We start from the raw sequence: 18,026 nt of genomic DNA, 5'->3' as shown, positions 1-18,026 counted from the left end.
CATTTATCTCTCCACTCTAAAAGCTCCCTGCCTCTATTCCTGATGAAGGGCTTTTGCTCGAAATGTTGATTTTCCTGCTCCTTGGATGCTGCCTGAGCTGCAGCACCATTCTAATCCAGACTCAGGTTCCCAGCATCTGCAGTCCTCGTTTTTACCATGTTTTTGAAGGGAGTCCAGTCTTTTGCAGATATAGAGTTCTACATCATCAATCCTACTTTCTGCTTTGTCTGCTGAGGCCTCCAATGCAGCATCCAAATATATTGGAGCTCATTCTGTTTCCTTTATGCTGCTCTTCATGTTCTTTAGATCAGATTCACTTCCTACACAACTGAAAGCACCTGCCAAAAGTCACAATGCAGTTTCGTACAACAGATGTTAACAATCTTTAAGAAGTGCTAGCAAGTTGCAATTTTAAGACACTTGTTGATGCTTGGAGCCAATGAACAGCATGATTAGCACTATTAATCATTTTTGTGATGCCTGTTTTCAAAGGTCGTCCAATTTAGCCCCCACGGAAGTTTTAAAAGATTATTCAAATTTGCAACATTTGCAAACTTAACGTGAATGCCTTATTTCCTGTTGACACAAATTAGAATGCTTGAAGATACCATCATAAAATGGGGAAGGAGTACTTCTAACTTAAAAAAATATCCCCTCACCAATTATGGCCAAATTCTTTGCAGTCAGTGGCTAAGCAACAGTGCATGTTGCTGATCTCTGAGATGCCTATTCATAAGGATCTAGCAGACCCTGCAATGAGGATTTTGCTTTTTATGATATTAGTGTGAATGGTGCCAAATCAAAGGGATTTTCCAAGTTATCTCACTAAGTAGGGTAAGCAGCCAAATCATACTGATAGACAATATACAATGACATAAAATACATTGTTTCATTTTCATTCTGAATAAAATCCTACTGAAAACAAAATAAATGATTTGGAGTTCAAAGCGTTGAAGGAGAAGTATGAAAGAAACTTTCAAATAAAATATTTTAATAATGTGATTGATTAGTTTATACGATTACAAAGAATTTTGACATTATACATGTACAAAAATAGGCCTTAGGCTCATGTGCAAAATCATGGTTTGTGGTTTAATTAGACTTCTTTCGTGAAGTAAAAAATATAAAATGTCATCAGTTTCTGTGAAGACAGGCAAAGTTGGATGGTCCACTGTCTGCAGCTGCACTCAGATACAAAGTTACTTGCCATTAAATGTACCATTGAAACCTGACAAGTAAGACAAGTATCAGAGCCTTCCACTTGGACCCACTATTTCATATGAGTTACATTTTTACCATGGCAATAAATTGGGAACATTAAGTCCACACAAATGCCTTATGAAGCAGTCACTTTCTTTCAAGGAAAAAGTATATGTCACTCCTTTGCCTCATGTTTGTACTGTAAAGCATGAGAATCAAGTCCTGTGATTCTTTTGCTTACATTTTTCTGACTAACTTTGAGTTGCTTGATTTTTGGAAGGTTTCTCACTGCAAGGCCTCGTGAGTTCTCTTGCTATATCTCACCAAATTTGCTTAATTAATTGTTATGCCCCTATGGTGCCTTTCATGTCCAATTTCCACCCATTTTTAACATGTGCTGCTCCCAGAAAAACTTGCTGCTCGACAGATATCCCAGAATTCATTGGCATCCCTTCCACATGTGCCATCTTTAAAAGTGCATTGTGGACTAGGGTAAGCACTGTAAATCTGGAGCTAGTCTACATAGTTGCTGACATTTACCTTGACCATAACAGATGGGGAAATCAGTGCCATGCTTTACAGACAGATCACTGGAGGTCCTGCAGGATTGCATGATTCAGGCTTCCTTTTGCCCCAAGACCAGCATTGGAGGCCATGACACCAGACTATGCGGTCTGGTCTGAGCTTGCCATTGAGGTTTGTGCAGTCTCAACTGTCTGGAGGAACGTCCAGCACTGTAGGAGGAAGGTCAATGACCGCCTTCGCTCTGCAGTGTAAATGGCATTATCTTCTCTCCAATACCTCGCACTCACTATCCTTTCTACTGTACTCACCTTGGTCCAAGGTTCTCACTCTACAACTTTGATTATTGCTTATGTCATCTTCTCAACTGTCCTAATCCACTCCAACCATGTGGGCGGCATGGTGGCAGTGGGCGGCATGGTGGCACAGTGGTTAGCACTGCTGCCTCACAGCGCCTGAGACCCGGGTTCAATTCCCGACTCAGGCGACTGACTGTGTGGAGTTTGCACGTTCTCCCCGTGTCTGCGTGGGTTTCCTCCGGGTGCTCCGGTTTCCTCCCACAGTCCAAAGATGTGCAGGTCAGGTGAATCGGCCATCCTAAATTGCCCGTTGTGTTAGGTAAGGGGTAAATGTAGGGGTATGGGTGGGTTGCGCTTCGGCGGGTCGGTGTGGACTTGTTGGGGCGAAGGGCTTGTTTCCACACTGTAATCTAATCTAATCTAATCTAATCTAATCTAACCTGCAACATCACTAACACCGCACACACTTTGTACTGCCCACTCACTTGGTTGAAACACCTTTACAAGCTGTGTCACCTATTTTCATTCCCTATAATACCTATCCCTATCTTGTTTCACGAAGAATACTGTCTACAAGAGGGACAAAGCAGGTGATGTTCTGCTGTCATTTGACTTCTCACCCCTCATCAGGGAAAGATCATGATTCTGGCCACCTTGAGCTCAGCCCGGATTGATATGGGGTCTGTCCTTGACTTACTGCGACAGGAACCCCATAGTGAAGGCAATTGCCTTGATATGACTGAGGCTTGCTGACAACTATGTCAAGCTTCACGGCTTTTAGTCTGCACTAAATGGAATGGCAAGACAGCAATAATATGACCTTGCTTTCCCTGGCTGAGGGGACAAAGTACAAAAAGGAAAGGCAAAGCCATGCAAGACAGGGATGTTGTGAGCATTCAAAGTGGAACAAAGTGAGTGAACTCAATGACAGCAGGTGAGCAGCCTAAAGTTGCAGTCTGCTCCAGTCCTTGAGCTTGGTGAAAATTCTTGAGTGCACAATGTCCTTGCATTACAATGATAGTTGCAGCACTAAAGTGCAGAAGTATCCTATAAATGGACTGGAGATGTGCCACATGGGTTCTTAGAGTCTGGCACATGTGAGATGCTAATGTCTGCAGCGGTGCCCAAGAAGTGGCACTGAGATGTTGGTGCCAGTGTCCAAAATGGAGGTTGGCCAGAGCGGAATCAACAAAGTGCCTGCTCTGATGTCCTTGTTGAGTTTTCCTGATGTTCAGGTCATTTCGTGATTTTGGTAAGATTGAAGGCTGAATATTAATGAGGTGAGTTGTGCCATGAACAAAACATTTAACAATCATTCATCGCTGTTTGGCATTTCACTGATGATTCGTGAGAATCTTGTCACGCTGTTTGAAAAAGGCATAAAAAACGCCTAGATTTGCTCCCAACATCAAGATTGGCTTTGCCATACTTATCACCCAATTCTGTCACACATCTCGCCATAACCCATGTCACTCAGTCCCCTATAAGATTCCGACTGTAGTCTTTTATATGTTCGTTACTTATGAACATGTATTCACTGAGCATATTCTACTGTATTTCATAAGGGTATAGTGTTACTTCATTTTTATACAATGTACATACTGGTTTCATAAATACGTAGATTTTAAGTATGCAGTAGTTTTATAATTTCTGTATTAATCTAAATGTTTTATGCCATCGTAATATGCCACATACTCTTTTGCAATATATTAATTTTTAATTTTAATATTAATTTTCCATATAAAAATTCGACACGAACGACGTAGTCACTTCAGACAAACACTGACAAGCACTGGTTTTATTAAGAATTCTACACGATATACAATATTGATACCTATACATCAGTTAAACATTGAGAATGACGGGTCTCAAAGTAATGAACGGCACCTTACACACTGCTTTCATATTTGAGATATAAGTCAACAAGGAAATTTTCCCATGATAGCTACTGCATTAGAGCTGACTCCTGCTCTAAACAAAATCAGTGACGAATCATGTACTGTGTGAATCAGTGTCTGAGAAATGCCATTGATCACGAGTATGAACTGAGTACCACAAAGGATTAGAAAAACAGCTGTTAGCAATATGTGTGCTCTGTACAAAGTTGAATATTTAAGAGACAGGATACTGCATACCAGAGATTGCCAAAATTAAAGTGGTAGGGAAAGGAGACCATGTGTCCACTTGAGTCAATCAGAGACAATACCCAACTTGAACCAATTACAGCGCTGCCTAGCTTTCAATTAGTATTACTTTTCTTGCTAGCAATACCAGATTATATCTCATCACCTTCATGGTTATAGTCTTAAAAGGACAAATGGATATTAAATGGTTAAATATTTATAAAGTTAGAGTTCTAAGACCCTGAATTCTTACATGTTGTGAATCAGTAACAGCTTTCCCCCTACTTCACTTCTCCAGTCAGATCTGTGATTCGTGGAAAATCTTGTCTGGAGCAAATTTGATTGTTTGTATAGAACCAACATAACTATACGGTAGTTTGACAGTGATCTTTAGATATATGAATAGATGACGTGAAATATATTTACCTCATTTGTAAAGCTTTATAGATGCTACACTGGTATTGAGCCAATAGGTAGCAAATGTGTGAAATAGCAGATAGACTGGAATCAAACTCTTAATATATTTACAAGTTTCTCTGATTGGAAAGTGTAACAAATTGGTGATTTGGTGAAATTGTAAATTACATTAGAGCGCCACCTAAAGGTCAATTTCAGACCAGGCAATTACAGCTTATAAATACAAATCGACAAACACATTGTCCCAGTTATTCTAAAGATCAAACAGTCATTGCTGCAGCACAGGCAGAGTTCAGTGACGGGACCAGGTGAAATACTCAACAGCAGACACTATGGGAATTATCATGGAACAGAATTTTCTGAAAGGCAGTTTCCCTACATTTCAAACTCTCTAAGAGAATCCAATGACACTGTATAATTTGTGGACCTATTCAGGCTTAATAGTTACTCAGGATCAAAAACCTACTACAACTCCTGGGTAACTATTAAAATGAAACCCTGACTTATCAATAAACACCCAAAAAACTGCACTCCTCTGAAACGTGACACCCTGGACCCCTGACAATCACTCACCTGGCCTGATCATTCCCCACAACCTGATCTGATTCAAGTCTCTCCCTCACCTGATCTTGTAGACATGGCCCCCTTCTAAACCCCTCCACCATCAGACTGACAGCATCCTGACTTGAAGCAATGCTTCACTCTGACAACCTGAAGTACCCTGGAAGCAAATACCCACCTTATAAACCACATTTGATCTGATGAAACCCTGTTGGCCCAATACTCACCACAGCCCCCCTCCCCCACAATGCTTGCCTGATTCCTTCGGACCCGACTGGCCTGACCTCTCCCTTAGTTCACCCAAACCCTTTCACCCATTGGATACAAGATCTCTGACTCTGCTGCTGCCAGAATGGACACTCCTCTGTACTAAACACTCATTTGTTTACCTGCACCCCACTCAAATGGCACCATGACCCCTCACCGACCTGGCCCACTAATCCCCTCATCCACTTATGCTTAAATACTACCTTTCACAGGAGCTGCCAAAGTATCTGACTGCTTTCCTGGACATTTAAATCACAAACATGACACACTTACTGTTGCAAGAGGGATCTTTGCTTCCATACTGATTCTCTTCACTACTGGTTTTGTGTATTCCTCGTAAGAGGAAGCTCCATTCCAGGAATATCCATTGCAGGAGATATCCAAAGTTAAATGGGTGATTTTTAACCCAGTTAGGGTTGGAAATAGAGTTTCCAACACTGAACAGAATATCTAAACTGTTACTGACAAATGGTGGGACTTAGCAAGTTTAACAATATTTAAATTCATTTTAAATATATTATAAATAAGTCAATAATATGAATATTTGATAAAAAATAAAATCAATATACTCACGTGCAGCTTCAATAAATTTTGGGTAGGCATCATATGTAATAAGTGGAATGGGCAAATCTCTGAAGTACAGTTTAAGTGCACCTGTGATTATATTTATATCTTCATAAATATTTACCGAAATATCTGCTTTCTCACCATCTAGAACACAAACATTTACAAATAATCAATGCAAAACATTTTCAGCACAATATAATGATGACATTCTTGCATTATATTCAATAAGTTTAATATAAAATAGTAAACCTATTTTAATTTTTCCATTTCTTTAATGTCTTCACATAAATCCTCCTACAAGGAAAGCATGGCAGACTACACTGGAGATATAATGATGATCATCAAGAATGTTAGACAGCATCCTGAAAAGTAAGTCATTTGCTTCAATCACATATACTATACATGAATTGTATCAAAGTTAGAACATAAGAAACAGGAGCAGGAATAAGTTATTTATGCTTTAAGCCTGCTAATTACTGATCTTCTGCATCAACTACACCTTCCCGTTCCATTTCCATCCTCTAATTTCCTTTGTACCCAAAATCCATTAATCTATATGGTGAATTTACTCAAGTACCGAACATGTATAGCTTGTTGCAATGTAGAATTCGGAGTTGTCCTTCTCCTTTGAATAGATGCTCCTCAATTCCTGAACGGCTGACTTATTCTGAAACTGTGACCTCTAGTTCCAGACTTCCCAATCAGCAAGCATTCTCTGAGCATCTACTCACTCGACTGAGTCCACTTAGAATTTTATGATTCAGTTAGGTCACTCATTCTTCTAAAGTTTGGGGAATATAGGCCTACTCTATTTAATCTTTCAGCTATTACAAGGGGGCATAGCTTTAAATTAAGGGGTGGTAGGTATAGGACAGATGTTAGGGGTAGGTTCTTTACTCAGCGAGTCGTGAGTTCATGGAATGTCCTGCCAGTAGCAGTGGTGGACTCTTCCTCATTATGGGCATTTAAGCGGGCATTGGATAGGTATATGGAGGATAGTGGGCTAGTGTAGGTTAGGTGGGCTTGGATCGGCGCAACATCGAGGGCCGAAGGGCCTGTACTGCGCTGTATTCTTCTATGTTCTATGTTCTATGCTGACTAATCATGCAGGAATCAGCCTTGTGAATCTTTGCTGCACCCTCCCTAGAGCAATCATATCCTTCCTTTGGTAAAGAAACCAAAATTCTACATTGTAGTTGAGATATGATCTCATTAAGGCCTATAATAAAGTAAGGCAGCTTGTTTCTTCCACTTCAATTCCTTTGTAATAAAACTTAACATACGATTATCTTCCAAACAGCCTGCTGATACTGAATTAGAAGAGTTTTTTTAATACAACAATCAACAGAGCTTTTAATTATAGATTTTTACGAATTAAAATTTCACCATGTCATGTTGGAATTGAAATTCCCCAGAATATTGGCCATTCAGGATTGCTAGTCCTGTGACATTACCACTGTGCCACTACCTTAGCCAATAACTTCTAATATTGATGGTGCAGTTACAGAGGAACTAGTGGAAGCTGGCTCAGGACCATGCAACGCAGTGGCCAGAAAATCAACAGGGAGAGGCTGCAGAAAGTTTGGTTTTCATGGGATGTCAGTTTCACTGGCTGAACCAGCACTTATTGTCCATCTTTAATTGCCTCCTTCTTAGTGAACCAGCTGTGTTTGTATAACAATTAACAGTTGTCCCTGTGCCTTGCTCAGATGGGAATGCTCCTTCCAGAATGTCATCCTGCAAAACAAGACTTTTCACCTTTCCTGGTTGGTCTGAAGGAGAATTTACATGAAGAGCTTATGCCCGAAACTTTGATTGCCCTACTCCTCGGATGCTGCCTGACCTGCTGTGCTTTTCCAGTACCACACTCTCTACTCTGATCTCCAGCATCTGCTGTCCTCACTTTCTCCCAGCATGGTGTCACTGACACATTAGGCCGCTCGTATGCACCGAGACGCAATGATGGTATCAGCAGTAAGTTTTCTACAGAAATCAAAAAGTGCAAATGTCTCCAGACCAATAGCCAGACTGACGCTTCCAATTTGCAGGAAATGAATACCTATCTAGATACCCTGTAAATGTGGTGCCTAGACTTTCAACCTTGAGAGATTGGAGTGGTGACTTCCTGCTGGTCTGTGCTAAATGATTTGCAGTGCTGTTCATCCAGACACAGCTAATAGGCTGGCCACTTCATGATCATGTGTGACCAGCTGTCCCAACCCCAGTGTAAAGTGTTGCTCACTTCCAGTTCTGACACCAACAATTCCACCATTAATGGAAGACTCCTATATTACAGTGTTTTTATCCATTCACTCAAGCCATCTATATCCCTTTGCAGTTTTGTTGCACCCTATTCACAGCTTATATTTCCAGCTAATTTTGTATCATCAGCAAATTTATATTACACTTAGTTCTCTCATTGAAGTAATTGATGCAGATAAAAAGCTGGGGCCCAAGCACTGATCCTTGTGGTACCCATTGGTTGCAGTCTGCCAGCTTAAAAATTGTTTATGTATATCTATTCTGTTTTTTGTCTGTTGAGAATCCTCAATTTTGGCTGAAGGGATGCACTATACATGCTTATAACAAAATGGCCCATGTCTGCTCACACAAAATGGCTGACAGACAAAAAGGCAACCTGCCTTAGCTCTAAGATACGAGATGGCTGACAGGAGATAAATAAGACTAACAATCTGTTCCAGCCTTTAATGAAAGAAAATGACACCTTTGAACAAAGTTACACCATTCCTACGAGTACATCATTTCAGACAGTATTGATATGGGCATGTCTGTAAAATAGACAAGTGACTAATCTTAGCCTTCATTAAAGGTAAAAAAAAAATTGCCCCAGTGAATGGATGAACACCAGGCACTGAATAAGCCCAGTCACCTCTTTAAGTCATTATCAGAACAACAGTTAAAAGTTATTTTGTAGTTATTTCTTTAAAATGAATTAGTCTGCAATAGGTTCTTGTTAAAAATTCCCTAAGGGATTATGAGGATAGATTTTAGCATAAAAAAATAACCAATGCTTAATAAAAGTATTAAAGAAAAAACATTTAGACCTAGATGTGAAAGTTAATTAGCTTCAGGAAATATCATCATGTGCCCTGAACAAAATAGATTGCTTAGAGCCCATTAATCACAAAATACTAAGAGTAGGAAAAGCTGTATTTAACCTTACACTTTATAACTAACTTCCTAACAAAAATCAATATTACAAATCTTATAGCAACTAGTTAAAACTAACTTTCGTATTTTTGCACACATAACTGAATTTATTAATAACTGAATTAAAGACAGCACAAATAATAGAATTCAAACTGTTTCTATAGATAAAGCCAGCCTGAGAAGGAGTGTAGCAATTAACTTTGGAATGTGAATGAACAGGATGCATAGAAAGATCCCAAAGACTAGATCTTATATAGTGCCTGGTAAACACAATGGAACCATGAGAACCTGAGGCTATTCTAAGGATGCTGATCATTGATTAGGTGTTTTACCGGAGGTAGGGACTGTAACCAAGTTGTGTGTGATCATTTAATACAGAAATGTATAAAAGTACTTGCTTTTTGCTGGGCAAGTTACAGTGTGTCATTGATCTATCTTCTGATCTGAACTAAAGATTAAATGAATAACTGAATTTGTATGTCGAGGCCAGGCTTGGGGGAAGATCCTTTGGTTCTCTCCCTGCATTAACCAGTTTCTACATGAATAAAGTTCCACTCGCCTGAGTTCTGCTTGTCTCCTGTGTTTTCACTCCGCTTTTCTCTTACACTGGCCAATATATTGCCTCCAATACTACGAGCTTGAATCTTGGGTAAGAATCTCTTTATAAATTTGAAATTTATAACTACCTGCCTTCACTGGTTCTCCATATCCACTATATCATCCACCCCCTTGCAGCCATGTATATATGTAACTGTAGAGGCCAATCCTTGAGTGGCAATCTGTTCGAGAGCTGACACAGATGCCTAGCACTGGGCTGAGATTGACAGATTTCTTTTCTTCCAACAGTTCTTAGTTTCCAATGCCATTTGCTCACTTTCTTTTGTCTTCTGTTTTTTCCATGCCCTGACAGATTATTTGCTGCGAGGCAGAAAGACCAGCAGCAAGGATTTCTAATGCATTGACTCCAATATTGGTCGACATGAGGTTTTGCTTACAGATATCCCAGTCCACAGATGTCGACAACTTATTGGTCTTGTGTCATTAGCAAACTTGCCATGGAGCATGTTGCTTTGGAGATGTGGCTGTCATCCACTCTGTTCACATGACCCAGCCAACGGAGTTACCACTGATTGAAAAGAGCAAACATGCACACTTATGTACTTCTATATTCAGTACTCTGTCTTGCCGTAATATGCTTTTTAAAAAAAATCATTCATGGGACGAGGGTGTCACGGGCTAGGCTAGCATTTCTTACTCAACCCAGAGGCTAGTTAAGAATCAGCCAAATTGCTGTGGGTATGTAGTCATGTAGGAGAGACAATGGAGATCAGGTAAGGATGGCAATTTTCTTCCCTAAAGAGCATTAATGGACCAGATGGGTTTTCCTGACAATCAAAAATGGTTTTATGGTCATCATTAGACTCTTGATTCCAGATTTTTATTCAATTTAAATTCCACCATCTACCATGGTGGGATTTGAACACCAATCCCTAAAACATTACCTGAGTCTCTGGAGTAACAGCCCAGTGATAATACCACTAGGCCATTGCCTCCTGTGCTTAATATTCACCTCAGGTCGTGGAGGTGTTACCTGTACAGCCGCTCCTCTTGATTTGCCTAAATTGTCTATGTTTTGTTGGCGAGAGTCGAAGCCTGGTACACACAGAGCTTTGTATTTTCAGTTAGCTTTTTGTTGAACTTCTCAACTTTAACATGACAGCTGTACCGTGGCTATCCTGGTACTGGTTTTGGCATCAAGTGACAGGTAACTTGTAATTACTGGCCCAAGGACTGTGAAGCTGTCCAGAGTGAGGTTTTTGATGCTGATGGAAACCGGAGTCTTCACATTCTGGCCCTTAAATACTTTGGACTTTGGTAACTGATTTGTCTGTCCAAACCCCCTACAGAACCAGGAGAACCCATCTACAATCTATTGCAAATGAACCTTAGCACGAAATGCCAGTGCAGTGTCATCAGCAAACAGCAATTCACAGACTAGGTCATAATGCAATTGGACCTAGGCATGCAGTCTTGCCAAGGTTAACATTTTAATCTCAGCTCAGGCACACAGGTAGACGGCAACATTTGTGTTGCTGAAAATGTATACTAGCAGCATAGATAAAAGAAAATGTTACCATAAGGAGTTAGTGCCAGATCATACTTCCGTTTCATCCCACAACTGATCCTGATAACTGATTTTGCTCTAAAATAATTGACAAAACATGTTCTGATTGAAATAGAAATGATATCTAGAAATCCAGACAGGCAGTTACTTCTGCAGCAGTTTAAGGAGCCTGTCTCTGCTAAGACGATCAAAGGCCTTGGTGAGGACTTTGAAGACAATGCATAGTTCATGATATATTTCCGAAGTGATAAAACCATACTAACTGTTGATTTTCAGCCCTGAAGCTACAGTGATTCAGGATAAATCCTTGCTGCCAGGACTGGCAATCTGGCCAGAGCATTATGAGCAAATATCTTCACTATTTAACAAGATGATGTCTTAATAACTGTTGCGGTTAGTGTGAACTTGTTTGTCTAGAGGCATAAATGTTCATGGAGATGCTTCAGCAGTGCCAGTTTTCTTGTTTTGACTATTTCAGATGGAATGCCACAGTTTCTCGGGGATTTACTGTTGGAAAGGTGGTCAATGGCTTTGTTCAGCTCCAAAGTGTTGGGCTTGCTGTTTAACTCCTTCATGACAGGCAAATCTGGAATGAGGCTGAAAGCTTCTTCAGTGACAACATTCTCCATTAGGCAGAATTCAGTGTAATGCACCACTCACCTTTCCATCTGCTTGCTAGGTTCTGTGCTGATCATTTTTGTTGGTCTTCAAGAGGGCTGATTTGCTTGCTGCCAGGCTTACTGTTTTCTTGATTTCTTTATACACCCCCCAGCATTCCCTGATTCAGCAGCTGGTTGTATGTTGTTGCAGTTTCAACCAGTGCTAAGCAGTCTGCTGAAACATGACTGTGGCAGCTCTGAGAGCATTGACAATAGACAATAGGTGCAGGAGTAGGCCATTCTGCCCTTCGAGCCTGCACCGCTATTCAATATGATCATGGCTGATCATCCTTAATCAGTATCCTGTTCCTGCCTTATCTCCATAACCCTTGATTCCACAATCCTTGAGAGCTCTATCCAACTCTTTCTTAAATGAATCCAGAGACTAGGCCTCCACTGCCCTCTGGGGCAGAGCATTCCACACAGCCACCACTCTCTGGGTGAAGAAGTTTCTCCTGAGCTCTGTCCTAAATGGTCTACCCCGTAGTTTTAAGCTGTGTCCTCTGGTTCGGCACTCACCGATCAGCGGAAACATGTTTCCTGCCTCCAGAGTGTCCAATCCTTTAATAATCTTATATGTCTCAATCATATCCCCTCTCAGTCTTCTAAACTCAAGGGTATACAAGCCCAGTCGCTCCAGTCTTTCAGTGTAAGGTAATCCTGCCATTTCAGGAATTGACCTCGTGAACCTACGCTGCACTCCCTCAATAGCCAGAATGTCTTTCCTCAAATTTGGAGACTAGAACTGCACACAGTACTCCAGGTGTGATCTCACCAGGGCACTGTACAGCTGCAGAAGAACCTCTTTGCTTCTATACTCAATCCCTCTTGTTATGAAGGCCAGCATGCTATTAGCCTTCTTCACTACCTGCTGTACCTGCATGCTTACCTTCATTGTCTTGTGTACAAGAACACCCAGATCTCTCTGTACTGCCCCTTTACCTAAATTGATTCCATTTAGGTATTAATCCGCCTTCCTGTTCTTGCCACCAAAGTGGATAACCATATATTTATCCACATTAAACTGCATCTGCCATGCATCTGACCACTCACCTAACTTGTCCAGGTCACCCTGTAATCTCCTAACATCCTCACCACATTTCACCCTGCCACCCAGCTTAGTATCATCAGCAAATTTGATAATGTTATTACTAATACCATCTTCTATATCATTAACATATATTGTAAAAAGTTGGAGTCCCAGTATTGATCCCTGCGGTACCCCACTGGTCACTGCCTGCCTTTCCGAAATGGAGCCGTTTATCACTACTCTTTGTTTCCTATCAGCCAACCAACTTTCAATCCAAGTTAGTATTTTGCACCCAATACCATGCACCCTAATTTTGCTCACTAATCTCCTATGTGGGACTTTATCAAAAGCTTTCTGAAAGTCCAGGTACACCACATCTACTGGATCTCCCTCATCCATCTTCAGAGTTACATCCTCAAAAAATTCAGGAAGATTAGTCAAGCATGATTTCCCCTTCATAAATCCATGCTGACTCTGATCTATCCTGTTACTATCCAGATGTGTTGTAATTACATCCTTTATAATAGACTCCAGCATCTTTCCCACCACTGAGGTCAGACTAACTGGTCTATAATTTCCTGCTTTCTTAAAAAGTGATATAAAATTAGCAATTCTCCAATCCGCAGGAACTGATCCCGAATCTATCGAACTCTGGAAAATAATCACCAATGCAGCCACGATTTCTCGAGCCACCTCCTTCAGTACCCTGGGATGTAGACCATCAGGCCCCGGGGATTTATCAATCTTCAGACCTAACAGTCTCTCCAACACCAATTCCTGGCAAATATAAATTCCCTGCAGTTTAGGTCGTTCAGCCACTGTTACCTCAGGGAGATTGGTTAGCACTGCTGCCTCACAGCGCCTGAGACCCGGGTTCAATTCCCGCGTCAGGCGACTGACTGTGCTTGCGTCTTCCCCAGTGAACACAGATCTGAAGTACCAATTCAGTTCTTCTGCCATTTCTTTGTTTCCCGTAATATATTCCTCTGTTTCTGTCTTCAAGGCTCCAATTTTAGTCTTAACCATTTTCTTTGCCTTTCACTACCTAAAAAAAGTTTTACTATCTTCCTTTATATAATTGGCCAGTTTATCTTCGAACCTCATTTTTTTCTCTGCATATTTCCTTCTTAGTAATCCTCTCTTGTTCTTTAAAAGCTTCTAGTCCTCCGATTTCCCACTAATCTTTGCTATGTTATACTTTTTCTCTTGTAACTTTATATGTTTCTTAACTTCCCTCATCAGCCACGGCCACCCATGCCTCCTCCTAGGATCTTTCTTCCTTTTTGGAATGAACTGATCCTGTCTCATCTGCAATATACACAGAAGTGTATGCAGTCCATGAGGGCTCTTCTCTTGGCCACAGTAACTGACTTCATTTCAGTCCAATAAGGCTCAAACTGACTACCCTTACGCAGTCAGTGTAGATTTATAGCTGGTGCTATGCAGATGATCCCACCTTGACACTGCATTCTGGCTTTGGATGTTGTCCAAAAGAGTCCGATCAAGGAAGTTGAGGAACTTGTTGAGTTTTTTCTGGTCAGCGGTACAGCAAATTTGAGGAGAACCCTTCTTTTTTAGATTGGTACTGTTTCTTTGGTTGAAGCCGGACCTTGCTACACAACAGGGAGTGGTCAGTGTCACCGACAACACTATATAATTATGACTGGTGGTGACACTGTTGAATCTGGTACATGTGATAATATGTTCTAACTGGGAGAAAGAAAGTGAGGACTACAGATACTGGGGATCAAGAGTCAAAACGTGTGGTGCTGGAAAAGCATAGCAGGTCAGGCAGCATCTGAGGAGCAGGGGAATTGATGCTTTGGCATAAGCCCTTCATCAGGAATATGGGAGTGTTGCTGAGAGATTAATAGGAGGGTGGGGGTGGGGCTTATGCCCGAAACATTGACTCTCCTGCTCCTCAGATGCTGCCTGACTGGCTGTGCTTTTCCAGCATCACACTTTCGACACTGTCTTCTAACTGGTACCAGTAGTGTGATCTTGGATGTCTCCAGGACACTGTGAGGCATCGCTCAGTGTAGAAGTAGCTATTTATCACATACTCCATAGGAATCAACATAACACCAGCAAGGACCGTTCATTTTTGTCATCCTGTCAATCCCCTGAAACCCTGTACAGTTTGGTCAAGCTACATAATCTGTACCAACTCTTGCACTGAAGTTGTCTCGAAGGTACAGTTCCACAGTGCTAGGAATTTTGTTAATAGCTTGGTCAGATGCCCTGCATAACTGATCCTGGACATTAGGGGTAGAGGAGAAAGTGAGGACTGCAGATGCTGGAGATCAGAGCTGAAAATGTGTTGCTGGAAAAGTGCAGCAGGTCAGGCAGCATCCAAGGAACAGGAGATTCCTGAGGAAGGGCTTATGCCTGAAACGTCGATTCTCCTGTTCCTTGGATGCTGCCTGACCTGCTGCGCTTTTCCAGCAACACATGTTCAGCTTTAGGGGTAGAAGTGAGCTTTGTAATTAGTTTATCAATCACAGTCATCCTGTGTACATTGTGAAATGGCAGAAGGTTATTGGTACATTCACGATGTATGGTCTTAACATTTCAGTTTGCAATGTGAAAGACAAATATCCTCTTTGCTGAGTTTTCTTGGACAGATCAGCACCCACCTGTTGAGGGTTGACCCTATAAGGTCCAAGTAACCAATTAAAGCAAGCAGACATCTAACTGATTGAGGACTATTTAGCTTCAAGGAGAAAGTGAGGTCTGCAGATGCTGGAGATCAAAGTTGAAACTTTATTGCTGGAACAGCACAGCAGGTCAGGCAGCATCCAGGGAACAGGAGATTCGACGTTTCGGGCACAGGCCCTTCTTCAGGAATGAAGAAGGGCCTGTGCCCGAAACGTCGAATCTCCTGTTCCCTGGATGCTGCCTGACCTGCTGTGCTGTTCCAGCAATAAAGTTTCGACTATTTAGCTTCAGCCAGGCAGTAGCTAACCAACAATATGTAATGACCTCTCCCAGAAATTAGTTTAATTATACTTTATGCTAATTGAACAAAAGCTTTTATTGAGAGCCTCCCAGCTCCCTTCCACATTCTGCTGCAAGAATTGACAGAAAGCCACATTGCAGTTGATCAATTACTGAGGGGGTTGAATCCTTTATTCGTCTTCTCCCCTGCAACACCTACAAGGCAGCGGGACTATTTGACCAGAGCTGGATGTCAGATTTGTGGGCACCAGGGCTTAACCGTATGCCAGTGGGCCAGTAAGGCATGCCATCCAACTACCAGATTCTCTCCGAGATTCCTGAAGAAGGGCTTATGCCCGAAACGTCGATTCTCCTGTTCCCTGGATGCTGCCTGACCTGCTGTGCTGTTCCAGCAACACATTTTCAGCTCTCTCTGAGATTAGCCAGAATCTGTGAGGTACTTAGTTTAGTTTGTTGTCATGGAAGATGCTACGTACAACTTGCTGATTAGGAAGCTACGTCATGTGGGATATGTTGACACACTTGGCACTCTTTTTTCGGTTATACTGCTAGCCAGTATAACCGAAGTAAGAGCTTAAAGCATGAGGTAACAAGCACACTAACTATTAGACACCACCACTAAACGAACATATTTGAAGCACCATACCAGAGACATGCAATTTATGTACGGATATAATGCAAACCTGGATTAAACTAGTTCTCTTATCAATTTATATACGAGTTAGTTTAGATTAGATTACTTTACAGTGTAGAAACAGGCCCTTCTGCCCAACAAGTCCACACTGACCCGCCGAAGCGCAAACCACCCATACCCCTACATTTAGCCCTTACCTAACACTACGGACAATTTAGCATGGCCAATTCACCTGACCTGCACATCTTTGGAACTGTGGGAGGAAACTGGAGCACCCGGAGGAAACCCACGCAGACACGGGGAGAATGTGCAAACTCCACACAGTCAGTCGCCTGAGGCGGGAATTGAACCCGGGTCTCTGGCGCTGTGAGGCAGCAGTGCTAACCACTGTGCCACCGTGCCGCCCACTATAGATATAGTTTATCTATAATGTGACAATTTGGCAAGAGATGGGATTACTGATGCTCTAGCTGAATTAATTTGAGTAGGAGAAGCTTCTCGCTAACCACTGAGGAACTTGTGAATGTTCTTTCTATGAGAAATAGACTTAAAAATCCAAATCTATAGGAAAATGCATTGTACATATGGATGGACTGACCCTTAACGATAGCAGCCTCAACTGGAATTATCAGGAGACTGGTGGGACTGCCGACATGACTGACAATCTTTTAGTGTGAATGTGGAGTAGCTGCAGATGTTTTTCACCGCTAACAATAACATTGAAGACCTTGACAATCCACCATTCATCCAGTAGTGAGGAAAAGGAAAAGTACCATATTTTTGACTGAAGCAGGCACAGAAAATCATAAAATCTAGGAGCTAATCAAGCCCACTCCACCATTCAATAAGATCATGGCTGTCCTTCTACTTCAAAAAAAATTTAAGACAGAAAATCCAAACCTTTTGATATTTCTAGAATATTGTAGAATTATTTGTAGAAATCTATCAGTCTTGAACATACTCAGCCAATGAGCATTCACATCCTTCTGGCACAGAATTCCAAAGATTAATCAAACTTAATCAAATTAAAATGTATAGGATTCACGATGACTTGGCCGGGGTGAGGGTGGAGGGTGGAGTGGATAGGTGGAAAAGAAGATAGGCAGGTAGGACAAGTCAGGACAAGTCATGGGGACAGTGCTGAGCTGGAAGTTTGGGACTGGGGTGAGGTGGGTGAAGGGGAAATGAGGAAACTGTTGAAGTCCACATTGATGCCCTGGGGTTGAAGTGTTCCGAGGCGGAAGATGAGGCGTTCTTACTCCAGGCGTCTGGTGGTGAGGGAGCGGCGGTGAAAGAGGCCCAGGACATCCATGTCCTCGGCAGAGTGGGAAGGAGAGTTGAAATGTTGTGCCACAGGGCAGTGGGGTTGATTAGTGCGGGTGTCCTGGAGATGTTGCCTAAAGCGCTCTGCTAGGAGGCGCCCAGTCTCCCCAATGTAGAGGAGACCTCATCGGGAGCAACGGATACAATAAATGATATTAGTGGATGTGCAG

The 18,026-nt window shown here is 41.7% G+C and overlaps 1 protein-coding gene across 6 annotated transcripts in view; it reads right to left on the bottom strand.

Moving 5' to 3' along the window:
- Positions 1 to 18,026, bottom strand: part of chn1 (chimerin 1) — a 226,427-nt gene that overhangs the window by 10,390 nt on the left and 198,011 nt on the right. For all 6 annotated transcript variants that reach the window (XM_043693571.1, XM_043693573.1, XM_043693576.1 and 3 more), the window contains one exon: positions 5,963 to 6,100. In XM_043693571.1, coding sequence (XP_043549506.1) covers positions 5,963 to 6,100 — 138 coding nt within the window. The remainder of the gene's footprint in view (positions 1 to 5,962; positions 6,101 to 18,026) is intronic.

Source organism: Chiloscyllium plagiosum, chromosome 7 (genome assembly GCF_004010195.1).
Source record: "Chiloscyllium plagiosum isolate BGI_BamShark_2017 chromosome 7, ASM401019v2, whole genome shotgun sequence".
NCBI classification, from domain to species: Eukaryota; Metazoa; Chordata; class Chondrichthyes; order Orectolobiformes; family Hemiscylliidae; genus Chiloscyllium; species Chiloscyllium plagiosum.
Note: the sequence above shows the minus strand (reverse complement) of the source record. Positions and strands in the feature narration are given on the sequence as shown.